The sequence below is a fragment of the Ursus arctos genome, unplaced genomic scaffold, assembly GCF_023065955.2.
Source record: "Ursus arctos isolate Adak ecotype North America unplaced genomic scaffold, UrsArc2.0 scaffold_33, whole genome shotgun sequence".
NCBI classification, from domain to species: Eukaryota; Metazoa; Chordata; class Mammalia; order Carnivora; family Ursidae; genus Ursus; species Ursus arctos.
Genome location: NW_026623019.1, coordinates 7,087,368 through 7,114,736, shown reverse-complemented (window position 1 = coordinate 7,114,736; position 27,369 = coordinate 7,087,368). Strand labels below are relative to the sequence as shown.

Genomic DNA, 27,369 nt, shown 5'->3' with positions numbered 1-27,369 from the left:
ATATAAAATGTGAAAGCGACGTGGACTATCAGAGGAAAGGGTCAACATGCAGAAGTCCTAGTCTAATGAAGAACGCTGGCCACAGCCCAGGGCTTGATCATACTAGGGTATGCACCTGCAGGAACACTTGGCTGCCAGATCCATTCCAAGAAGCTAGAACTGAGGTAAGTGGTGAGGCTGATGCCAAAATGGGGCATAAGAACAATGGTTGGCAGGAACTAAAACCAGAATCAGAGGGGCTTTTTAATAGTAAGATAGATAAATAAATGGCAAAAGTTGGAAACCCAGAGAAACAAATTAGAGAAGAAACTAAGAAAGACAATGAAGGAAATTTCCAATTAATTTCAACCATCTTGCTGGCTGTGCAGAGTTGTAAAAAGCTGGACTTTTCATTTTCCCACCTAAGCATTTAATTTTGCATCTGTTTGGTTTGTGTTCCTGTTCTTCTCCTTAAACTCAACATTCTTTAGAGGCAGAAAGTCTGACAACACAAAAGAAAGCCTGGGTTGCCTTTACAAAGTCTTTGGGATGAAAATCAGAGGTTGGTAGTTTCTCTCAGAAATGAATCCTAGCTAAGAAAAGGGTTGGTGATTACTTCTTCACCTTTCCTTAATATGGCAATATTCATTTGTTTGTCTCTAAAAGAATTTTTTTTTTTCTGTCCTTCTGGGTCCTGGCTTATTAGTTACAGCTTCCCCTTCATTCCTGAAATACTGTCAGCTAATTTACTAATAAATACTATCAGTTGCTTAAAAAGTGCTACCACTAGGGCATAACCAAGAGTAAATATGAAGACTCTTTAGATACAGAAGGAAAAAAATAGAGAGTCTTTCAATTAACATAACTCAACATATCTGGTTTATGCCAGTAATGAGATTGTGAACAGGAGAGGAATGTGTGTTTAGTTACAGGGATATATTGATGAATAAGCCATAATTCCTGAGTTTAGGATATAGAAAGCCACAAGAGAACACTACCCTGCCCCTAATTTTATATATATAATGGTTAATTTCATATGTCAACCTGACTGATTTAGGGGGTGCCCCAGATATATGTCTAAATATTATTTCTGGATGAGTCTGGATGAAATTAGCATTCGAATTAGTGGGATCAAAAAAGTAGTCTGCCCTCCTCCACGTGGGGGCTAGGCATCATCCAATTTGTTGAGGGCAATCCAATTAAACAAAAAGGTAGAGTAAGGAAGAATTCAACCCCTCCTGGCTGATGGCTTGAGCTAAGACAGTGGTCTCGCCTGCCCTCAGGGCTCCCGGTTTTCAGGCATCCAGATTCGGACTGAATTACACTATTGCCCTCCCTGGCTCTCCAGCTTGTGAAGACCAGATCATGGCACTTCTCAGCCTCCATAATTGCACAATCAATTCCTTAGAATAAATTCTTCATTGACCTATTGGTAAATGTTGGTTCTGTTTCTCTAGAGAACCCTAACTAAAAGTTGAAGTTACAAGGCAAACAAGCAAACTAAATTCAAAGGGGGGCCAAATCCCTCAGAGGAGAAATGGGAGACACAAATGCCAAGACACTCTTGGCAGACGGGAGAGGTGGCAACCCAAAAAGCAGGAAAGAAAAATCAACTGAAAGATTAATGAACTTGTAAAGACTGAAAGTAGACTAGCATGAGAGTTTAGAATCCCTGGGAGCCCCAGACTCAAGTGGAGTCCTAACCCACTTACCAACCCGTTCCTTGGAGCCTCCCTTAGGGGTGATGAGAAAGGCTGAACGCAGGACAGGAATCCTGGGGATCACGTCTCATGGTAGGGAATGCAGAGCCCAACAGGTGTGAGGGAGCAGTAGGGCTACCTAGAGAAGTCATGTGTCTTCCCTGCATTTATGGAAATCGCGTACATTTTTCCCTCCTTAGCCCTATTAAAATAATAAATTAATGAGTTTTCTACTCTTTTTAGAATGACGCTTTGTTATTTAAAGAATATTCTCTGGACATCATTTACTAACCTTTACTTAGGATTTTTGCATCAGCAGTCGTAACTGAGATTAGTTATAAATTTTTAGAACCAATAAATTTGTATGCAATCTTAGTTCTGAGATCAGTGATAAATGTTTCATAAAACAAATCTGAAAGATGTCCCTTATTCTGCTCTGGAATAGCTTAAGTATTCTTAGGATAATTGACCTTTAAGGAGTTTGATAGGCTTCCCCTGTGACACCATCTGGGTCTGGTGCTTTTACTAGGGGAGCTCTTCAAATATTTCTTCAATTTTCTTTTACGATAATTGTTCTGTTCAGAGCTTCCGCTTCTTATAGCATCCATTCTGTAAGCTGCATTTTAAAAAATATATTCATGTCATTCACTCTTTCCATTTTTTTCACAAAGTAGTACAAAGTAATTTCATGATGTTTTATCATTTCCTCTTTTCTAATACCTACTTCTCCTTGTCAATTCTAGCTTTGTGTATTTGTGCTTTCTCCATTTCCCTCAGATTAGGATAGCTCGTGGTTTCTCTTTTACTGATTTTCTCAAAGAACAAGATTTTTAAAGTTTATTCAGTTTTTTAGCTTTCTAATTCATGAATTCCTAGTGTTAATTTTAGTTCATTTTACTTTCTTTTAAGTGTTATTTTGATAACTTTTAAGTTGGGTATTTCTTTTCATTTTTTATTTATGTAATTCAGTGTCATAAATTCCCTATGACCACTGTTTTAGCTATATCCCATGGACTATGAGAGGTCAAGCGATGTTTCATAGCTTGTTTATTTGTTTTGTTTGTTTTTCAATTTCTAGGGTAAGGAGTCGGCTTTAAAAATTTTTGTTTCCAATTTCTACTTTATACTAATGATGTTAAGTGGAGTTGAGAGTAGTGATAAAGAGAAGTTTTCAAAGTAAAGAGCCTTTGGATCCCACAAGATAGAAGAGAAGCAAAGTAATGAGTGGGTGTATAAAATGGGGAGAAAAAGAACCAAAAGTCCTAAGCTCTTTTTTTTTTTTTTTTAAAGATTTTATTTATCTGACAGAGAGAGAGGCAGCCAGCGAGAGAAGGAACACAGGCAGGGGGAGTGGGAGAGGAAGAAGCAGGCTCCCAGCGGAGGAGCCTGATGTGGGGCTCAATCCCAGAACGCCAGGATCACGCCCTGAGCCGAAGGCAGATGCTTAACGACTGCGCCACCCAGGCGCCCCAAAAAAGGCCTAAGCTCTTGAGTAGATAAAGAACTATAATGAAAATGCGGCAGCCCTATTCCGTGCCACATAGGATTTCTGTGCCAATGTTGTAAATCCTCCAATTTATAAAAAGCTGAAAAATCCAGATTTTCATATGAAATCTCACCATTTTTAAATAATGGCTATTAATTCAATTATCATCTTTAAACATCTGCTTAACAGATAGGCCAACCTGTTGGAATTAGACCATAGATATTGAAGTTTGAGATTTCAGAGATGGAGTGTTTCTGGTAGATAATAAATTCTGGAGTTTGGCCAAGGTGGTGCATGGTCAAATTGAAATTAAAGCTTGAGGTCACAGAGGTTACCAAGGATCATGAGAAGAGACGAACTGGAGAGGAAAACCGTGACGGGTGCACAGTCCTTAAGAAAGAGGTTGAATGGCCATAGAGGCTTTACTGGGGCGGGCAGGGGGGCGCTGCTGAAGGTAGACATAGCAAGGTCTGGTCGATTTTTAACTGACCTCAAGGTGAAATATGGGGCCGTGGTGTGAAGTCATGTTCTTGACCACAGAGATTGCTGGGGAGCTTTGATCCAGGTTCCAGAAAGATCACAGGAATACTACGTGCAGTCCTAAGGGAACTACTGTTCCCTATCTTCCTAATCTAGCTTTTTAAAGGCCTAATATAAGAAAGAGTCTACTGAATATTAAGGCCAAGGTAACTGATCTAGATACAATTATGACATTTACCCATTTCTAATCATTCATTACCTCAGTGACTCTCCAGTTTCCCTGACGACAAAGAAGTTCAGTTCAGAATTCTCCCCACTCTCCAAGTACATGGGATATTCAATCTGGGAGACACACTCAGAGGAGCTAATAATTCAGGGGTCCTTAAAATTTTCATTCTATAAATCCCTTTGAGCAGTCTGATGAAGTCCATGGGTCCTTTCTCAGAACAATATTTTTAAATGCATAAAATGTATAAGATTACTATGAAAACTAATTTTGAAATATAGTTTTCAAAATATAATAATATATATGCTTTATTAAAGAAATTAAATAACAAGGTCTAATAACTATTGTAATTTTAAAGCAGTGATGTGCATAAGGGATATTTTGAGGCTACTGCAAGTATTGTAATACGATATGAAAATATCTGTGATTTTATTAGTGATAAAGCACAATGCTGAGATTACTGTGGTCTGTTGTCTACATTCAAAATTGAAGGAAATATTAAATTTAAGCTAGAAGTCAGTGAAAATAAAGATGTATTTTCCCCCGTTCAAGTTCATAAACTGTCTGAATTCTATCCGTGGTTTGCTTGGGAGTCTATGGATCCCAAGTTAAGAACCTCTGAGAGTTTAACTTTTTCCATCCCTCCACCTAAACTGGAATTCTGGTCACCTTATTAAAGAATAGAGGGGCAAAAGAGAGTCTGCTTTCTATTACCAATTAACATTGTATCATCTACCCCAAGATGGTGGTGCACATCAGGAAAGCATTTAAGAATCCTTCAAGTTTTACTTTCCTTTCCTTTCAACATGCTACATTGTAGGTTTCCTGATAATTTCTTACTCTTCTGTGTATTATGCAATTATTTATACCAGTTTTATATCTTTACTTCATACTTTTTATTCATGGCAATTAAAGTCTGTTCTTGAATTCCTCATATAGTCATGAAGTCTCCTAACAGTGTCAGCCCTTTGTTCCTCATTGGAATTACACGCAATTATTCTTATGAGAATTTCAATTTTAATAATATCTCAATCGTAATGGACAATCTTTGCATTTTGAGTCCTGAACAAAGTTACGTAGATTTCCTAAAGTCTAGAGTACATACCTCCAAATGCCCAGAGTTCTCCCTGCTATAATGGGGCCACTTTTATCCAAGGTTCCCATCATTTTCACATCTCTAAATAATTTTTCCCTGATGTGTAGGATGGACCAATTATTTTGCTTCCTGAAAGAAGAAACTGTCGACCAAAAAACTCAAACATTTATTTAGTACAGTATCTCTACCACATGGCAGATAATTCAGGTTCCTCACCAGTGGATACCCAGATAAGTGGAGTCTCTCACCATTCCTGTACCTCACCTACGCCTAAGTGGCAATCGCTGCCAGGCATGTAGCATCCGTCCGTGCCTTCCACTAGGTCAGGAATTCTACTACACACTCCCGTCTTGACATCACTCCAGCTTCCCTATTTCTCAGTCCAAAGTATTCATGGGTTTATATGTTCCTATGAATGCATTCCTTCTTGATACTCTGAATATCTCCACTTCCTTCTAAAGAGCTTATTTTCCTTAGAACAAGAGATGCCCCGCCAACCCATTATAACCATTAATGTGACAACTGACACTTTACAGATTTCTGGGAAAGAATCTAGAAAAATGTAATGCAACTGAATAAACGGACTCTCAGTCTGCAATCTTCCCTACATGTCATGTTGTCTTATGTAAAAGTTAAGGATGGATTCAGGTCCTATGGTCTCAAACTATTCAGTCGACCCTTTCATACTATAAAATATTTAGGAGGTTTTTTTTTTTCATACTCAAGAGTTTTTCCAAAGGGTCTATATCAAGAAAAAGTATCATCGCTACTATGATATATCCTTGTCTGAGCAAATGTTTCTTCGATTTCAAATTCTGTGTGGTTAGCAATGGTCATTAGGTGATCTATATTTAACTCCAAGATCCAGAGCAATGTTGAGCTATATTTTTACTCAGTCTCAAAATAATACAATTTGACTGAGATTATGGGGCACAGACTCCCCTACTATAAGGCAGCCACATGACACCAATCTCTGGACCAGTGGTTACAACGCCTCCTCTTTGCAGAATCTCCCTCTCTCTCTAAGGAAATTTGTCATTAGATTTAGGGCCTACCCAGAAAACCCAGGATAAGCTCCTCCTCCCAAGACCCTTAACTTAATCACATCTTTTGTCATACAAGGTAATACTTTCACCATATAAGGTAATATTCACAGGGTCTGGGAATTAGGACAGGGACATCACCACCTAGCCCACTACATTTTGACTTATATAACCCGTGAATAGAGTAGACTTTTTTTGTTTTTATAAGAGAACAACTAACATAATTTTTAAGAAATTGCTTTGTTACCTAATAGAAAATTATTGTTGTCTACAAAATCTTAATGTCTTTTTTCAGGATGATTTTTATTAGTTGATGTTTAATGAAAATAAACATTCATATTTTAAGACTAAACCATAAAGATATTCTTTTTCTGCACATGCCTGCTTGCTCATTGTTCCTATAGACTGTATTATTTACTTCTAAGTCTCCCACAGGCCTAATAAAAAAAGGTTTTAATATTTTTCCAGATTCCACTGATGATTTTCTTTACTTATGAAAATCATATTATACCAATATAAAACAAAGCACGTTAAATTTAATCTATTTTCACACACTCCGAATTTTTATTTGCAAATATTCTGATCTCATCTAAAGAAATGATATATGAAGCTACTTCCTTAAGGCAGAGCTCAGAACGGAACTTTAAATCTCTTAAATGCTATATGTTTATCCAATGTTGTTATGGTTCTTATTTTAGCTATTTATCGCTGTCTTCAAACCAGAATTAAAAGCATAAATAACAAAGCACGATAATCTAAGATACTGCATCGATCAGCTATGCCACAAGCTCAGAATGTCTGAATCAGCCAGACTTGCCTGGGTCTAAGCTTAGAATGCCATTTTCACCCCTCATCTATCATTTTATCACAGACCCCCCACACTCTTGGTACATAGCGCTTTTTTTTCCTCCTGAAACTACTGCATCTTCCTCCTTTAGTACAAACAACTTTCTAACAAGAAGGAGATCAAGATGAGAGTAAGGTAAAATACTTTTCAAGCTTACAATGCTCAAATATCAGGGAATTTCTGTTTTCTCAATTTATCTCTCACAGAATCTTTAGTGTGGTTATTTGTTCAAAATACTGTTTTTATTTCTCTGCCTGTATTCCAGCTTGAAGTCCCCCATACATGTTGATTTTTTTATTTATACTGAGTCTATAAAACATTAGCATAGTTCAATAAGTGAGAGCTATCCAAAAACGTGTATATTAAGAAGTGTCAACCCTCTTCCTTCAATTACTTCTACGTTTTGCATTCGATTCCCACCCACCCCCTTTAGGTAACCAATATAATTAGTCTTTCATGCATCCTTCTTTTCCTTCTCATTGGCATAAATTTCAGGTGCACATAGTTTCTTATTTCTCCTTCTTTCTTAAACAAAACATGGCAAATTATAGATATTCTTTTCCACTCTGGCTTTTTCGCTAATGCTAGATATTAACAATTTGTGATATCTGTTGCAAAACTTTTCGGTTTGTCATTTATATTTTAGTTGCAAGCTTTTGTTTTTTTCTGTAGTAAATTTGACTAATCACTTATTATACAGTATTTTGAATCCAGTTAAAAAGCCCTTCTTTCATACCGATAAGAGAAGAATCATGTATGTTTTCTTCTGGTACTTATATGATTTTATTGTTTATATTGAGATTTCTAATCCATCTGGAATTTCTTCTTGTGTATGATGTGAGTTATGGACCTCATTTTGTCTTTTTCCTAATGGCTAACAAGTTGCCCAGAATAACATACTACAAAGTCCATCTTTGCTCTGATGATTTAAAATTACTTCTTTAAATTTCCAGATATTCTATTTCTGGACTTTTCATTCTATTCCACTGACCTGTCTTTCTCTTCATGTTTTCATTGTAGAGCATCTGTGATGTGTTCTAATGCACAGTAGGGTTACTTTTCCTGCATAGCTTTTCTTCTTCAGTGTTTTACTGGTTATTTTATTTATTGTTCCAAATAAGCTCTAGTACCAAATCATCTAATTCCATTTAAACAAAAAGTTTGCTGATATTTTATTGGGATTGTGTTAAATTTATAAATTAACTTAGGGAGAACTGACATCTTTATGATGTGAGTCATCCTTTCCAATAGGGGAGGGAGTGTAACTAATTTCACATACTTTCGTGTCTTTCAGAAGAGTTTTTGCAAATTTAGTGTTAAATTATCTTAAGCATGTAATCTCCCCTGTTGCTATTTTTGAAATATTTATTAAGTTTTTTATTTTAATTCTAGTATAGTTAACAGTTACCAGAGGGGAGGTGGGTGGGAGGATGGGTAAAATACATGATGGGTATTAAGAAGTACACTCATCCTTTGTTGCTATTTATTTATTTTTTAAATGTTTTTTTTTTATTATGTTAGTCACCATACAGTACATCCCTGGTTTCTGATGTAAAGTTCGATGATTCATTAGTTGCATATAACACCCAGTGCACCATGCAATACGTGCCCTCCTTACTACCCATCACCAGCCTATCCCATTCCCCCACCCCCCTCCCCTCTGAAGCCCTCAGTTTGTTTCTCATAGTCCATAGTCTCTCATGCTTCATTGCCCCTTCTGATTACCCCCCTTTCTTTATCCCGATTACCCCCCCTTTCTTTATCCCTTTCTTCCCCTACCGATCTTCCTAGTTCTTATGTTCCATAGATGGGAGAAATCATATAATTGTCTTTCTCTGCTTGACTTATTTCACTTAGCATTATCTCCTCCAGTGCCGTCCATGTTGCAGCAAATGTTGAGAACTCGTTCTTTCTGATAGCTGAGTAATAGTCCATTGTATATATGGACCACAACTTCTTAATCCAGTCATCTGTTGAAAAGCATATTGGTTCCTTCCATGATTTAGCTATTGTGGACAATGCTGCTATGAACATTGGGGTGCCTATGGCCCTTCTCTTCACTACGTCTGTATCTTTGGGGTAAACACCTAGTAGTGCAATGGCTGGGTCATAGGGTAGCTCAATTTTTAACTTCTTAAGGGACCTCCACACTGTTTTCCAGAGTGGCTGTACCACCTTGCATTCCCACCAACAATGTAGGAGGGATCCCCTTTCTCCACATCCTCTCCAGCAATTGTTGTTTCTTGCCTTGTCAATTTTTGCCATTCTAACTGGTGTAAGGTGGTATCTTAGTGTGGTTTTGATTTGAATTTCCCTGATGGCTAATGATTTTGAACTTTTTTTCATATGTCTGTTAGCCATTTGTATGTCATCATTGGAAAAGTGTCTGTTCATATCTTCTGCCCATTTTATGATTTGTTTATTTGTTTCTCACATATTAAGTTTGAGAAGTTCTTTGTAGATGATGGGTATTAAGAAGTACACTCATCCTTTGCTGCTATTTAAATGGGGTTTTTCTACCATTATGTCCACGAATTGGTTATTGTCAGTTTCCTTACTTAATTTTCCATTTTGCTACTTTACTGAATTCTTTTTATATTGAGGGAAAGTTTTATCCTTGTTTCCCTAGGTTTTTCCAAGTACATCATCATATTACCTGCAAACCCAAATAGTTTACTTCTTTTCCTATCCTTATCCTCTAACTGCCTTGGCTATTACTTCCAGGACAAGACTAAATAGTAGTAGAGACAGTAGGCATATATTCCTTGTTCTTAATCTTAGTGGAAGTGCCTCTAGTGTTTTCCCATGAAGTAAGATGCGGCTTAAGAATGAGTTATATATTTTAATTCTATCAGATCTTTTCCAAAGGTTTTTTAGCATCTCTGGAGCTATGCATATGATCTTTTCTTCCTCCTTTGATCTGTTAACATAGTGTATTACTTTACTGGAGTTCCAAATAATGAACCAAGCTTGCATTCTGGAATAAATGTCATTTAATCATGGTTTATCAGTTCTTTATTGTGATGTTAGATTTTGTTGGCTAAGGTTATATTAAGTATTTTTGCATCAATATTCATAAAAGATATTGGCAATAACTTTTTAATTATATTGTCACTAGCTTTACTTCTTAAAAATAATTTCAATACTCTAGAATAAGTTATGAAGCACTAGGTCTATCTGGTCTCTGAAGGTTTGGTGGAACTTCCCTGTGAAATCATTGGGGTTTGGTGCTCCCTTATGGAACAACTTCCTTATAACTGTCTCTATTTCTTTGATGAAAATAGGTGTATGTAAGCTTCCATTTTTAAGAGAGTCAATTTCCTTAGGAAATTGCCCATTCTTTACAGGTTTTCAAATTTATTTGCATGGATACTGGCAAGAGAATCTCTAATTTTTAAAAAAAATTCTTCTGTTTTAATGATTATTTTTTCCTTGCCAGTTCTTATTTTGAATATTTAGGCTTTCTTATTAGTTTAGTTAGTGGTTTGTATATTTTGCTAATTTTTTCAAAAACCATGATTTTGACTTATTAATGAAATCTACGTTTCTTTACTATTTCCCTCTTTTTCCTTTTTTTTTTTTTTTTAACATTTTCTAGCTTCTTGAGTTTGGAATTTAATTTGTTAACTTTCATTCCTTCCCCTTTCATTGACAGAAGTATTTAAGGCTGTGAGTCTTCCTTTAATCACTATGTGAACATATATCACATACATTTTTCTATCCTTATGCCCGTTTTTTACTGAATGTTGTATGTACAATTAAGTACATCAAACTTTCACCATCAGTCCTTCTGCTGAAGCTCATCCACTTCTATCTTAGTGGGATTCCAATAGATTCTCAAGGATGTTCTTAGATACAAATTCCTAGTTTCTGCATTTAAATAAAAAAACAACAATGTGGGGCGCCTGGGTGGCTCAGTTGGTTGAACATCTGACTTGTGATTTCAGCTCAGGTCATGATCTCAGGGTGGTGAGACAGAGCACAGCATTAGGCTCTGCACTCAGCAGAGAGACTGCTTAAGATTCCCTCCCTCTTTCCCCCCTACTCACTCTGTCTCTCTCTCTCTCTCTCTCTCTCTCTCTCAAATAAATACATCATTAAAAACACACACACAACAATGCTGTTCTACTGGTGATGCCCTTTGTATGTTGTTTTTGAACAACAAATATGTTTTCGAACATCTAAAGCCCGCCCAGGACTTTTGCCTTTGTAAGGTATTTTATCTTCTTGCCATGTAACTCTGAAGACTTTAAAAGACATCTTTATAAAGTTTAAAGTGTTACTCAGATAGGTCTGAGTTAGTTGTTATGAGCCAATAGATCCTGGTACCCAGTAAGCCCTTTCAATATTTAGATTCTAACTTTCTATTTACAAGAAATAAGGTTTTTTTTTAAAGTTACAGTTTTAAATATTAATTCTGTTCCATTGTTTTTTATATCTTTTTCTCAGAGACTCCAATTATATCTAATTGGATGATCTTTGCCTACATTTCATTTCAAACACTTTCTTACTCTTTATTTCTTTTTTAATCTTGTTTTTATTCTCTTGATATATTCCTAATTTTCTTCAATGCTCTTATTAAGTTTTCATTTGAATCTCTTATTTCTTAGGGAATTTTTAAATTAGTCCTAATTTCTTATATAATTTAGACTATTCAATGCTTTTCCTGAATTTAATCAACCCCTATTTTGGTCTTTTTTATTCTGTATCCATTTATCCTTGGATTTTAAGTTTCTGTCTTGAAATGACTTGTTTTTGAAATCCCCAAATGCTTCTTTGAGAATATTTTACTCTATTTCATTTAGTGGGTGGAATTGTCAGACACTGAATTAATTTAATTCTCATTTACTGCTGTATTTTCATGGTAGGTATATAGAAATGAAGGCTGGTTATGCTTCTGCATTTCTGAGTATGGGCGGTTTGGAGTGTTTTAAGAGATACCTTGCTCAAGACTACATTTTTCTATCGATAGTAACATGTGGTAGATTTACTGGATGGCTTTTTGGGTGGGATGTTTGTTCTTTGCTTTTTCTTTTGCCTTGTAGGATCACAGTGCTTTCCTTTACCACTCCGTTGCCTGTGGTTTCCAAAAGGTGCCTCTCCATTTTAAACTCCTTCTCTTCTCCTGAAGTGTCACCTTTCCAAAACTGCCTCTTTTATTTGCAATGTTAAGTTTCTTCCCTGTTGTCGGTTTCCTGATCTACAAGGTCACTTTTTTTGTTCCCCATTTTTTTCACTCTTATGGCGGACTTTATGGTGATGACTTTAGATCAGTAACAGGTCTGCTGCTAGTTTTTTCTTCTCTAGTCTACAAAAGTGATCAGGGATTGCCCTCGTAATTCACAGTGAGAGATAACTCACCAGGATTCTGTGTTTATTTGTATAGTTGCAGGTATTTTGAAGTTTGGACAGTGTTTTGTCTTCTTCTGATGCTGAGAGCATGAGTTTTAGTCCTCCTTCTTGTTATTTCTGTTATGGAGGATTTACACCATGGGAGATTGGGATTTACACCATGACCATTAGCTCAACTACCCAGGAAATTCATGCTTAATAATATTGTCCCACCATATAAAATACTTCTAATGACAGCTATGAGAGCCCTAGTTTTCCACTCTTGCAGAATACATACTGCAAAACAGGTTTACTAATTCTCTAGTAAACTGTTGGCGTGTACTATTATGCCTGCAATGACGTGGGAAGACTGCACAAAAGACTTATGTGTATTTGAGGGTCTGTGCAAAAAGACAGACACCCCCACCCCTATAGCTAACTAGCTGAAAGTGAAAAATATGAGACAAAAAGGAAAGCAGAATTTTGGGGAGCAGTTACATGGTATGCAAGTATCCACTAAGAGATGTGTTTGCTGCATAGGAAACATGATGATATTTGGTAATTACTCTCTGGGACTACCATAAAAAGATGAACATGAGTTTATGGTTCTTTCTAGCCTTGTTTACTCCTGTGCCTCAGTTCTCCTGGGTTACATATCTCTTTTCTCCCATTCTGTTAATATTGTGGTATGGGGTATCTATAATAGAAATTTCGTTTTCTGAACTTAAGAGCTGGTGGGCTCCACAGGTGCATTCGGGAGGACCACATGAAGAAGGGTAAAGGCCAGCATGTGCTTTTCACAAGTAGTGGGACTCTGCTGACAACAGTCTATGTGTGTAGTAGGTGAAATTATCAAGAGTAAGAATTATACAGAAAAACTGGTTATTCTTGATTACTGGTTAGGTCTTATAATGGTGCAGGCAATGAGAGGTGCTTAATAAATAATTATAAATGAATGAATAACTATCAGAAACAATGAAAATGACAATGGCATTTTATAATCTTGCTACTTGCCAATGACAGACTATACTGCTTTGGAAGATGTTGACATAAAGGCAGCCATGCCGCTTCAAATGATGTGAAGTCCGTATCTCCTGAGCTCTAAGCTCCATGGAGAAAAGTGTCTTCTCTAGCATTCTGGGAAACTTGATTTGTTAGACATTCCAGGAATTTTTGAAAGGTGGTTGTTATCTACACATTGCAAATATGTTTGGCCCCATGTGAGCTAAGCTAATTAAAAGCGTAACAACACATGTAGGAAAGAATCAGGGAAAAAAGAGTGGGGAAGCCTGAAGAGGATTCCCAAAACACTAAGTGATGCTTTGCTGGGGCGGACACTGCAAATTAGCTCCACTGCTCCCCTTCACTTGTTGGATTATTAGAGTTCAGCACATGTTCTGATTGGAAAGGATTTGCTCCAAGAGGTACAAAATTAACCAATAAGAGCAAAAAGAGAAACTTGGTTAATTTATTAGAAAGGTTACAAAAAACTTAGTTCACTGTAATTATGGCAGAATAAAGCTGATGTGGATTCTAGGTCCATCTTTTCCAAGTAAAAATTACACTTTCTACCCCGAAAGCTAAGTAACCGTACCCCCTAGAATCAGACCGTACTGCACGTCTCCCTAGAAACAGAGAAATGATTAAGACACAGCCCCGCCCTCAAGAAGCTGAAAGGGAAGAACCACATCAGAATACGGGGGAAATGCTAATAAAGTGCTATTGCTTTGACACCAGATAATGTATTCCCAGTCTAACTGGGATACCAAGGAATCAAATGCTTCACGGAAAAAAGAGAGAGAGATAGAAAAATCACAAGTATTCCTGTGAGTCGAGAGAGAAAAATCATCTAAGTTGGTAAAGAAAGCACATTCTAAATATTCTCCAAGGAGAGCAGGAGAGAGAGCTGAAGTGGACAGTGGGGCTGAGCTCCAGGCCGGCTCTTTTATGTATGAGCGGGCTGAGCCTGTACATTTATTCCACGTCTCTGAACCACAGTCTCTTCTAATGCTATGACTATTCTGCAGATTAGAAAATTAATATTCATTGCCTACAGCTGACATGTTCTCTGCTCTTGTGATCTGAGATTCCTAAAAATCTAAGGAAACAGCATTCACACCCTGAAGCGTTTGTCATCTGTAGACATGGGATTTAAAAAAAACTTCCTTCTCTGAGGAAGAAAAAATATGAAATGAGAAAAAAAGTCTCCCTGTAAGGAAAAAATAAGCTTCATCCAAAGGAAATTCACAAAGCAATGATAGAGACCTTTTGTTTTCCGAGCACAGGGAAGCACTGTGGGGGCTCAGATTCCAGTCCCGATGGCCGGGTGTGCATCTCAGGTCTGTTCTTCTCTCTGAAAGTCTTAGGCTACTTCTGGAACCTGCTCGTTTTCCGAGCGTTGCATCTCACATTCACCTGCAATGCTCACCTGGGGATCTGCACCGTCACTAGCTGCACTTACTTGGTTAGGCTAAAAGCCAGGCACACCATTCAGACCCACTTTCCTCTTCCCTAGTTCTGACTGATGGATTTGCATTAATCTTTGATTTTCGGATACTCAAGTTCCAAGGCATAGCTGTTCTCTCAAGCCTATCCAGAATCTATCTCCACATTTTTTAAAACATGAATTCGAAACCCATGACCGTGTAAATGTCAAGGTTTGTGAAGCGTGTTTTAGATGATGACTTAGAGTCATAAAGCACGGCTGCTCGAGAAAACAGCATTATCCATCGAGCGTACCCCTTGTGTACCCCCTAAGATGCCATACACAGTGACGGCTCTAGCGTCCTTTCTTCTTCCCTCCCTTTCTTCCTTACCTCTTTCTCCTTCCCCATATCACACTGACTTCTTTGTTTCACTCCATAAAAGTCACCGGAATTTCTAGTATTTGAAAGCACAGCGCACTGGCTCCCCTGTGACTTGAACCTGCTTCAGTGTCTACACCTAAACACAGATTTTTCTTCAATACATCTCTTCCCCACAAAGAAGAAAAGCTAGCTGATCCCTCCACACAAAGAAATGAAGTCATGCTGGAAGTCATGCTGACTGAAAACTACACGTAAATTACCACGACAGGATTCTGTCTTAATCCTAAAGAGGGGCCCCCTCCATCCTGCTCTCCAAAGTAGTCCGAAGGACCAGGAAGCCAGAAGCACGCTGGAGCTGATTTATTGTTCCATCGATAGTATAATTCCGCTCGGAGATTTTGTGTACTTTGAGAGACATGCTCTGGTTCTGCAATTTAACTGCAAAGTCCCTGAGAGATTGAGGGTAGGACTACACCTGATAACTAACTGAGAGAAGGATTCTTTCCACGGTGTTTAGCAATTTGTGTTAGAGTCCCAAATGTCTTTTTCTCCAACAGGCCTGTCAGAAGTCCAGCACGAAGATCCTGATCCTTTCCAAATGATGCTAGAATGTATGTTCTGTGAAAGTGGTGACCTTTTTTTGCTCACTCTTATGGCAGGCAGACTCCAGAAGGCCCTCAATGATCCCTGCCTCCTGGTATTCACGCCATTATGTAATCCTCTCTCCTCAAGTATGGTTTGGCCTAGGGACTAACCAACAGACTCTGACAAAGGTCAAGGATGTCACTTCCATGATTACATCTGATTGAGACTTTTGTCTTGCTATCAGACCCCTCCCTCTCTCACTGGCTTTGAAGACAAATGTTGCCATGTTGGGATGTTGCCATGCTGGGCAGGCCCATGTACCAAGGAACCGGAGGTGACTTCCAGCAAATGGGCAGCAAGAAGCTGAGGCCCTCAGTAAATAGCACTTAATGAACCCAATTCAGCCAAGAACCACACAAGTGATCCCGCCCTAATCAAATTTTTATATGAAATCTCAGTACTAGCCATTGATTGCAGGTTCTGAGAGACTCTGAGCAGGGCACCCACTGAAGCCACGCCCAGACTCCTGACCGCAGAAATGAGGAGGTAATCAATGTGTATCGTTGGAAGCCACTAAGTCTGTAGTGATTTGTTACTTGGCAATAGATAACTAATACGCTGCCATTTCCCCAGTGCCTTGAACAGTGTCTGGTTCATGGCAGGTATGCAGTAAGTATGAACTGCATGAATCAATAAATAAAATGAATTCCTGTCACTGATTAAAGGGAGACTTACTGAAGAAAGTTGGTAAGCTATTCGTCACAGTGCCGTGGTGTACAACACAACGTGGTGAATAAACTCAATGTTCTACAACAAATATGCTAAAGAATGCGATTTTCTAAAATATACATATAGTAAGTAAATACAATTTCCCATAACAAACATGTTAAACAAGCTTTTCAGCAGTCATAATGGCCTCAAGGTTGACTTATATTTCCCAGGAGATCACCATAAGCTTTCTATGGTTAAAAACAAAATATGACTGGAGACCTTTTTGCCCTTCTTAGTAAAGACACTGACCAGGAGCTCAATTTCATGATGACAAGACTCAGAATATGCACAGCGCTGACCGAGACAGTCCCTTCTCCTGACCTGGCTAGTGCTCACCATTCTTGATGCCTTTATGGTTGCTAATTGGAAAATACACTTGAACCTTCTTACACTCTCAGAAGCATTTGGGTCAACCTCTTCCCTGTCTCTTAAGGTTTCTCATTAAATACTCTTGTGATTTGTGGCCTGTGATTCCAACTTCAATTTTAACCAAAGGTAAATCATAAAATTCTTTTATTTCTCATTACAAGTTGTGGTAATTGCCATGAAAGCAAAGCAAAGGGCTGAGAAATATGGTGGTGGACACAGTGGGAACAGTGGGCGCATAGCATGACGAGAAGTCCCTTCTCAAAACAGGACTTTCAAACTTTGAACTAAAGGATGAGAAGGACCCAAATAAACCAAAGGCTAGAGTGAGACCTGCATTTGGAAAAGCATTTTAAGCAGAAGAAACAGCACATAAAAAGGCCCTGAGAAATGATTCCTCAGTAGAGAGGCTGACATTACGGACTCAGTGGAAGACAACTATACACACAGTAAATCTACTAGAATCACAAAGTCTATTTTTCTCAAACAGTCTTGCAGGAAGTCCAATGTGAACAAAGTATCCTGGTGCTTTCCGAATGGTTCTAGAATGTAAGATCCATAAAACTGGTAGCTTTGCTTTATGACTGCTTGCCAAATATCTTTGTGTTATTTTTATTTGATAATTTTGAACCTATTTACTTTGAAAATTAACAGAAGTCACTTTGCTTTTTTTTCACATTTCATTATTCTGTTTATTTTCTCCATGACTTTATGAGGTAAAAATTATCTCAGCTTCTAGAAGAGAAAACTAAGAAAGGTTCAGGCAGGTTCAGTAAGCTCAAGGTCATGAAGCTAATAAATGGGGAAATCTAATCTGGTTAATCCAACCACCTCACCGCCCTAATTATAAAACAGGGTTAAAAGAGTGAGAAACCATTAACAAAAGAAGGTCACACGATTTTATTTAGATGACTGGCCCAGAGTTAGAAAACCTTAACTCTGCCTGAAATATGCCAAAAGGTGAACCACCATCAGTCACTCTACTCTCTCACTCAGGTTTCTAAGCTTACCGATAGATCTAGCTCCCTTCAAGCCACAAGCAAAGAGTTTTCTCATCCTGTGGGCTTATGTGACTTTGGGTTTGTGGCTAGATGTTCAACTTTACCACAGGTTAAAGGTTGAGTAATTAAACACAAGACAGTATCATGGAAAGGGGGACAGAGTCAGGTTTCAAGGACGATACACTTGGGACGGATGAACCAATAAAATAATGTCAATATTACTTACCCTCCCACTTACAGTGAGGCTAGACATAGTGTGTCTAGCACCTACCACAAAGGCATAGCTTACTACATGGAGATAAATATAATAATTAGACAGTAATTTAGGATACTCAGAAATCTCGTATACCCCCCCCAAAAAACCCTTATTCGAGAAGGTAAAGTCATTCCTCTGAGTGAGGCTGTCCGGGATTAAATGTGAATTCACTGGGAACATCTAACCCCTCAGGTTTTATCTGCAAATCTTCAGTGTGAAAGCCTAGCTGCAGAAGGGAGGGAACTGAGGGGTCTGGGGAGTGCTCCCAGGCACCGGGGACTTATTAGGGGGGACAACACTGGGAGGAACAGGATGCTAATGACAAGAGTGTGCTCACTCCATGCTACCACTTCAAACTTCCTGCTAAATTTTTATAAGCCGCATCTGTGAAAGCAATTGGTTAGTTCAGATATCCTGTGGCCAGTCACAACACAAAGTCATCATATCACAAATAGGACGTCAGTAATATATGTAAATTTCTTGCCTCGATAACCATGTTGTTTCAAGGAGTAACTCATCAGATTAAGGGACAACTATGCAGTTTACTCACAAGAGTCCCAGGACTGTTTTCCCTTCCCCGTGGCACTGACTCTATGTATGGCCTGTCTTTGAACTGGTGTATTCATGGATACTCAATACAGACCACAACTTGGTACAATTATTGAAAATAGGGGAAGAAGGGAATTTGAAAGGATCTTTATTCAGCCTGGCAAACAAGTCTTTTCACGTATTTTCACCTCGGTGTCTTTAGACTCAAACACACAAGGGCTTTGAATGGCTTCATATTTGTCATCCATTCGAGGTACCGAGGCTGCCTGACAGCGGACAGGAATGCTCTCTCTTCGCGGGTGTGCACCCCATAACACTGGAACACAAAACCAGGTCCAGCTGAGGTCTCCATTTAGGTGCATTAGATATCTTTCTTGGAAAGCTATAATGAAATCATGCAAGTGTTGCCCTTGGTAATATAACAAGAGAAGGAAAGTGACTTGGCAGGATTCCTTTAACAACACTTCAGTGCAACCATCATGTCGAATAGTTGCGGTGAGTAAATGTAGCAAGGTTGGATGTGACCGCGAATGCAAGGAGTAGTCTACTGTTTGGGAGAGGGACTACCGTGCAAGGACATGCATGGTGTTTCTCAGACAGATGGAGAAGCGCTTGGGTATCCCGAGTCTGATTAACCGGGGGGGAGCAGGGGAGGGAATTCTGCATTCGTCCTTCCCCATGTGTCCACACGAAGGGAGTTCTGTTGGCGTGAGGGAAGGTTTTCTTCACTGTCATATAAACTGAGGTCCCAGAGAGGGGTTGCTGGCATTTACCGACAAGGGGCCAGGGATGCTCACTGCTCTGCAATGTCTCTGATGATGAATTTCCCCAGCACACATGCTCCCTGATCCCCGTTAAGAAATACTGTGTCCCAACGGCAGTTCTAGCCTCTCTACGCCACACCTCTCCCCTCAGGGTTCTCTTATGTCCTTGGGAGAAGGACAGGAGCCTGCCCATCTCAAACCCCTGCCACCTGCTTCCTGACTGTCTGCCTGCAGAGATGGTGTTTTGGGGGCTGCTCACCAAGTGGGCGGGGCGGGGGGAGTGAGGAGGAGCAAGTTCAATTCAGGACAGAATTAGGAAGTCCACTGTGGTATATATCAAAACCCAGGCTCTCTGGTCAGCTGTTTCAGTAATTGTCATTAGTGAGAGAGTGATGTGTGCATGTATATCACATCCCGTGTGACCTGGCTGGTATAATGGCAGTTTTAAAACATTGCCTCCAAATTCTTTGACACTCTTCCCATGAAGAGGTGGAGTCTACACGCTCTCTCCTTGAACCCAGGTAGACTTACAACCATTTTGATCAACAGAGTATGACATAGGTGATGTCGACTGATTTCCACATGTGCCTCACAAAAAGTAATGTGCCTTCTGCTTTGTCTGCTGGGAAACTCTCTCTTAGAACTAAGAGTCTCTGGGGAAGAAGCCCATGGTGTGAGGAAGCCATGTGGGAGGAAGCCAAGCCATGTGGAGAGGCTCCCCATTGATGGTCCTAATCTTTGAGTCATCTCCATTTTATTAGTCAGGGTTCTCCAGAGAAACAGTATCAGAGGGGGTGTGTGTGTGTGTGTGCGTGTGTGTACATATATCTGACAAATCTAAAATCTGCAGGGTAGGCTAGCAGAGTGAGTACCCAGGGAAGAGCCCGTGTTGCTGTTCAAGTCCAAAGACCATCTGCTGCCAGAATTCATTCTTGCTTGGGGAAGATCAGTCTTTGTTCTATTGAGGCCTTCAACTGATTGGCTGAGGCCCATCCACATTTGGGGGGCAATCTGCTTCACCCAAAGTCACCAATTTAAATGTTAGTCTCATCCAAAAACACCCTCACAGAACCATCCAGATAATGTTTGAACAAATATCTGGGTACACAACCCACCCAAACTGACACAAAAAATTAACCATCATACCAGCCCAGACACCAGCCCAGGTAAATGAAGAATTCTTGCATCCCCCAGACCAGGATGGCCACCAGCTGAGTTCCAATGATTGGCCTCGGTCAATGCCACAAGGAGAAAAGAATCACCAGCCAAGCCCTGCCTGGTTCCTAACCTCCAGGATCTGGAAGCATTATAAAACAGTTATTTGTAAGTTACCGAGTTTAGAGATAGCTTGTTATGCTCCAAGAATAACTGGAACGCTAACTTGAATTCACATTACTCCCCGTCTCTCTTTATGAGCATTGGCTCCACTGGCCAGCCCGAACACACCAACTCCTTCCAGCCTCGGGGCCTTTCGACCTGCCATTCCTTCTGCCTGTCGTCTTCTCCCTCTAGTTCTTTGCTTAGCTGGCTCCTTCCATCCTTCCTGCCTCAGAGCAAATACTACTTCCTCAGAGAGACCTTCCCTGATCACTCTCTAAATTAGCCTCCCTCCCTTTCTATTTTTTTTTCTTCCAGTGGGTTCGTTTTCTTCCAAACATTTATCTCACTTTGAAATTGTCTTGCTATGTCATTGGCTATTATCTTCCCCCAATTAAAATATTAGCTCCATACAGATGGGCTTTTATCCAGCTCATGTATTGCTCACCCAGTGATTAGCGCAGAACATGTGTTCAATAAATATTTGCTGAAGGAAAAGTAAATGAATGCCTATATCATTTGTAGGTGACTGACTTCAGGATTCTGATCATAGGCTTCAACTTACGGAGTCTGTTATCACAGAATTTAATGAAGGGAGATTAATACTCCCATGTGATACAAAGGATGTCTTTCTCTGACTTTTCTTCTGCTCTTTTTTTCTCCTCTAATGAGATGAGCAACCGCGAGAGAACAAAAAACCTAGCATCCTTTTAAAATACCTCAGAGACAAAATTACCACATTTTTATACTTGATTATCTATGTGGCTTATTTATATACTTCCCTAACTCTTCCAGGTTAATTAATAGACAGTTCTAAACTGAGCAAGGGAAGAAATGTTCTCTCTTCTCTCCTGGAGATCCAGTCTACCATTAACCTTTGTGTGATACAGTCTCGGTTCTTAAATTCCTTTCTCCTCCAGCCCCCCATCACGGCACTGACCTTGGAGGAAGGGGTGGAGAAGAAGCACACCCATCTCCCACCTGTGGTCTGCTTTCTCTCCACCTTCTAGTTCTTTCACATACTTGAGATATGAAGATAATATTTTCCCCCCATCACCTAAACTCAAGACCTTATCCACAGGCTCTTCCTACTTGCAGCCACCCCTGCAAGCCCAGCAGCCAGCCACCCCCACCCTATATACTATATTTACCAATTCCCTTATGTTCTGAATCTCCCTTGTATTAGCCATGTCTTTTATTTTTGTATTCTGATGCTTTGACATTTGGGGTCTTGCTGACCTTAGGGAGACTGCCCCTCCTAGGTTAGCCAATTCCTAGAGATAGTAAACAACTCATCTGCAAGCACACTTTTCAAATACAAGCCAACCAATCCAGAGCCCAAAACCCCAAAACCCCCTTGACTGGGCTCTCACACTCCAGGCTACTATCCACCTGCCATAATCAACCTGAGGCCAGGTGCCGGACAACTCGGGACAGCCCCAGTCCCCCAGAGCCCACTGAAATTATTCAAACCTGCCAACCTAAGCCTGCTAACCCTGCCTCCCCCATTCCTTCCCACAGAAACCACAGTGAAGGCTCTTACCCACAATTCCCCTTAATCCATCTGCCCCCCCGCCCCCCAGACCCACCTATTGCTTCTCCTTGTGCCCGCCACCATGGTGTGGTGTGCCCCCCTCTCTTGGGGACTATGAGTAACTAACTTTTCAGTGGCACTTGTCACCTGGTTTGTTGACCTTAATATACCTCAAATTTTCTATGAATATACTGTATTTTAAAACATCCCTCTAGACTCTATGTCAACTCAGTGTCTTAATCATTTGGGGACAACTCAGATTCTGCACTCACAGTGCTCAGTAGTTGAAGTTTTATCTTTGCAACATTTAAACATTCTTCATTTAAATCACTGATGCACTCAAGAGACATTTATTGATGCCCTGTGTGTACTGGGTATTGTGGAAGGCTCTGGGGATAAAAGAATGAATCAGGCATGTGCTCAGGCAGGCTTGTGGTAGGACACAGACTCAAAAAATATGTATGTAAGAAATAAAAAAAGGAACGAATGACTGTCTCCTCAGAGTTTATAAGCCGGAGTGCTGGATCTCTTGGTGCATTCCCTTCATAAAATCATTGTCAATTTTGGAGGGCTTGAAATGAGAATAAACTGGTTTCTCCTGTTCTGTTCCCTTTTTTACATGACAAGCTGTTGAGATTGGGAATCTAAAAGATTGTTCTGTTTCTCCCAGTTATTATCTACCAGACTTAATTAAGTTTTCTTCAGAACATCTTCACAGAAATACAGCCCAGCTATTCCTCAGAACAGCCTGAGAAAACTGTTGTTTTGGGGACAGAATGTAAATATAACATTAACAACAACAGTGAACAGTTACTGAGCTCTTAATATATGCCAGGCATTACACCGAGCATGGTGTATGCATTATTTTATTTAATGGTTTAACATGTGTATTGCCATCCTTGCAGATGAAGAAACTAAAGCTGACACAGGGTGAATAACTGGCTAAATGCAGCACAGCTCATAAATGGTAGTACCAGGATTTGAATCCAGGCCCAGTTACTCCACTTGTTTAATAACTAGCCTACCTATTTAATAACTAATTCCACAGAAGAGCTAAGAAATGGTTATCATTTTCTAAAGGTACATTGCTTAGAGCCATTCTTAGAGACTCTGGACCCATCCAAAAGACTTCATCCCAGGAGAAATCCTAGCCATTCGAAATTCTGCTACTGGGGGTATGATATTCGAATACATCAAAATCTTTCTTCTAACAGTTCACAAGAATCTGTTTTTAAACTTGCTCTGCCTGCCCATCATTCACAGTGGTCCAGTTGGTCATACAGTAAAATGAGCTACTAAAAAAACAACTCCAGAATAGCTTCTCTCCCAAAACTTTCCGTAGCAAGCTTTAACAATTGCATTTTAGGAGTTAAGCTGTTAAGAGAGTGAGTTCTCCACTTTCTTGTTTGTGATTCTTTCCCAAGGAATTGTCGAAATCGCGTGACAATGACTTCCTGCTTCAGCTGTAATTATTCCTTCCATTTCCGTTAGTCTGGTCTAATCCATACCATGGAGATCACCTCTTTCCCTTGCTGCATTAAGGGAAAGCATATTCGTCTCTGTGAGATAATTACGTCCACATAGGCCAGGCGTTCCGTAACTTGCTGGAGAGTCTACAACTTCACTCCCCTCGAACCTCAGGTATTTCTTCTCTTAACACATACTTGTGGGAAAGAAATCCATAGGACACCAAGTAATATGTAAATCTCAAATCTGTGCCTTTGTTTCTCCAGGTGCATGGCTACAGATTAAATCAAATGACCACTGTTGACAAACTGAACTCTTTTCTGGCACCTTGAGTTTTAAAATTCCCAGGAGAAATACTGAAAACTACTTTTTCCCTCTTGCAACCAAAAGAGAAATCTAGGAGTTGCTGAGTAAGGCTTTTGATCCCTTGCCAAGACTCCAGCTAAGACACCAGTCAAACAGCATTTAATATTTCTTGTTTAAAGGCCCAGACTTCCCCAGCCCAGCCCAGAGTAAAGAGAGAAGACATATCCAAAGGTTTTCTTTCATTCCACAGCAAGCATGTATTGAGTGTCTACTGTGTGCCTGAGTCTGTTCTAAGGCCTTGCAGATAGAGCAGTGAACCTGCATCCTCCTTATTACAGAGGAGCAAATCAGTACTTGCCTTATTTGAATTCCCACTGAAATTCCCAACGCAGAGCACTTTAAACAATACTCAGAATCTTAGAAGTTAGGGTCAGAGAAAAGAAACTCCAGGAGTCTCTGGAGGCTTACAGCTGCCTGGGGCTCTGTTCCCCCGGCTTACTAGAAGGGGGTATTTAATACGAGCTACAGGGCGGAGCCCTTACCACCTCTTAATTATATGCAAAGTTTGGTGCTCCGGAATTAACATTTTCTGGGGCCAGGTTCTATAGGTTTCCTTGGATTCTGAAAAAAAGGCCAGTATCCTATAAGGATTAGAAGCACTCCCTCAACATGCCCACAGCTCCAGGAACCCAGGGGTCGCACGTCCTTGTAAAAGATCCCTTTTTTGAACCAAAAAGTAATGCCTAGCGGAGACCACACTGGCCGCGACAGCCACTGAGACTGGTGAACACGCTGCACAGCCCTTCCCACGGGAGTCAGAACTCGGCCCACAAAAAGCTGCAGGTGTGGCTGGAGGGTGGCCGGCGGCCGGAGGAGGGAACAAGGGCGGAGCAGGCCTGGAAGTTAGGAGACGGGGTTCCCTGTCCTGTTCTGCTCCCGAGTAGGTGCCCGGTGAGGACACTGAGTGCCTGTCTTCTCCGGACCCCGCTTTTGACACCTTTCAGTTATCGCCAAGACAAGTTCTCAGGGCCCGGCTGCCCGCGGCACCCAAGTTCGTGAGCGCAATAAAGACGCAGTTTGGGCCAGCTGGGGACTGGGGAAGTAGCCCGGCACTTCCCCCTCGCGAGCCTCGGGGTGCACAACTGCTGGGGGCGACAGAGACGGAGCAACCCACACTTCCACGCGCCCCAAAGCACACGCGCACTCCGCACACATCTGCACACGCAGCCGCGCCCCCCCCCCCCCACCACGCGCGCGCACATTGTGCTCGCACGCCCCCGGACCCAACTTTCCAGCGGGACTCGGTACTTCACCGTCAGTCACCGTCGCGTCCGCCTCCTCCCCCGCCGGATGCACATCCAGCTGCAGAGACTTCGGGGTCGGGAGTGAGAGAGGCCCGGCCCCGAAAAGCTGCTCCTCTGTCACGAAGCGCAGTTGCACGCGGAACTGCAGGCGCGCCGGGACACGGGCCATGGTGCGAGCGCCTCTGCCCCGAGCCCTCTCGGCGCCTCCTCCGCGCTGCTGGGCGCCCCGAGAAACTGCCGGGGGAAGGGGAGGGACTTGGAAGCGCGAGCCACTTTCCTCACCTCCGCGCAGAACCGCAAGTCCAAGCGTCGACCTCTGCCATTCTGCTGGCTCCTGCGGGCACCTGCCGCCCTGCGTCCCCGCGTCCCCCACCCCCACCCCGCCACCCGCAGTGCCCGGGAACGCAGAGACCCCTGCCTCGCAGGCGCCGCGCAGGTGCGCGAGGCCACCCCGCCAGGCCGCAGCTTCGACGCGCAATTTTGGGGAGCGCGCGAGGCACCTGGAGGCACCGGGGGTTTGGAAGCAGAAGGGTGACACCTGCTGTTCACTGGGACGGCTCTGCGGGCGTGGGCGTTGGTTTGGAAATGGCCTTGGCCAGGGCTCTCTGCTGGGTGAGCCCTCGCCCCTCCCAGGTGGTTCTGGGGTGCTCACGGCTAAGTGGGAGCGACCGTCCCAAGTGCTGAGCGCTCCTTCACGGACAGGGTCCGACAGCAGTAGCAGCGAGGCAGCGGGGCGGGGGGGGGGGGGGGGGGGAGGGGGTGCCCTGAGACCTTTGTGCAACTGTCTGGGCTCAAATGACCACATTTGTCTCCTATCACTTGGAACTGCAAACTTGCTCGCTGCTGGATGGTGAAGCCTTTCCCTAGCCGTGGGTCAGGAAGCCCAGGGACTTTTGTCCCCAAGTGGACACCTGACTCTAGCAGCTATCCAGCCTAGCCCGTTGGCTCCAGGGTCAAAGGATAGGGGCTCCAAACCCTGGGGAGCCCCATCACATGTTAGTCTTGTGCGGAGGGAAGTTGGTCTTCTGCTATCAGGGATTAAGAAAAGGAAGCAGTCTTTCTTTCCACCAGAGTCCTCCACAGTCATAGACTCAAGTGACATAAAGGGAACTTTTCTTCACTTTCTGAACCAACTTCTGTGTGTCCTTGGTCTGTGACCCCCAGGCAGAGAGAACTGCAGGAAGGAAGCAAGGATGGTAAATCCACTGGGATTCCGTGAAGACAATGTCCTTAAGGAAGCAGGCTGACTTTGTAAGAATGAGCTTCCCTAGAGACCCTGGGGTCTGTAACTTCAGAGTTTCCCACCCGGACTGGTAAACCCAGCCAGGCTTTATGAAAGCCCTGCTCTGGTGGGTCTCCCCCCCCCCCCACTCCACCTCCCACTGTTGTCCTCTCCCTGATACGGCCTCTCCAACTCCTCACCTTACTCCCTCCCAAGGAGTTTTCCTCCCTCCTCCTCTGTCTCTTGTCTCTATCAACTAAGTACCATGCTCTTCTTTCCTATCTCATTCTCGCTTCCTACTTCCTCATGGTTTTGCTTTGTGCCCCGGAAGCCTCCAGGAATCAGATGTCCTTTAAGGAGCTGGAGCTGTGTTTCTAGTGTGAGGACCTGCATTCTGCCCCAATGCAGCCCTCACTATATCCTTCTGCCTGTCCCGCTTCCAGCCTCCTCAGAGCGCTCTCCTAGTCCTTGCCCCTTGTCAGTCACTGCCTTGATGGCACCAAGCACGTCCATGCTACTGAAGACCCTCCAAAATAGCTCTTGGACCTCTTTATCCTTCTGTCCAAAAAGCTTGTTCAGTCTTCATATGTTGTCAGCTGGTAACTGGAAAGTAAATCTGGGATGTCTGATTTATACTAAAAGTGAATGGTGGATGAAAATGACTCAAAGCATCTCTAGGGGTACCTGGCTGGCTTAGTTGGTACAGCATGTGACTCTGATCTCCAGGTTGTGAGTTTGAGCCCCACACTGGGTATAGAGATGGCTTCAAAAAAAAAAAAAAAAAAGCACCTCTAAAAGGGCAGTATTTTGACCTTAGAATTCCCACCATACCCTCAAAAAACCTGGAGTTCTGTTACGTAAAACAAACAAACAAAACATAATGGTATTCTTTTCTCCACACTAATGCAGGGGGAAGAAACTCAACTTCAGCT

At 41.5% G+C, this 27,369-nt stretch overlaps 1 protein-coding gene across 1 annotated transcript in view; it reads right to left on the bottom strand.

Moving 5' to 3' along the window:
- The window catches only part of LOC113270235 (histone-arginine methyltransferase CARM1-like), a 248,725-nt gene extending 223,280 nt beyond the window's left edge, over positions 1 to 25,445 (bottom strand). Inside the window, exon 1 of the mRNA XM_048218303.2 lies at positions 25,225 to 25,445. Coding sequence (XP_048074260.2) covers positions 25,225 to 25,384 — 160 coding nt within the window. The 5' untranslated portion in view covers positions 25,385 to 25,445. The remainder of the gene's footprint in view (positions 1 to 25,224) is intronic.
- Positions 25,446 to 27,369: the final 1,924 nt, after the last annotated feature.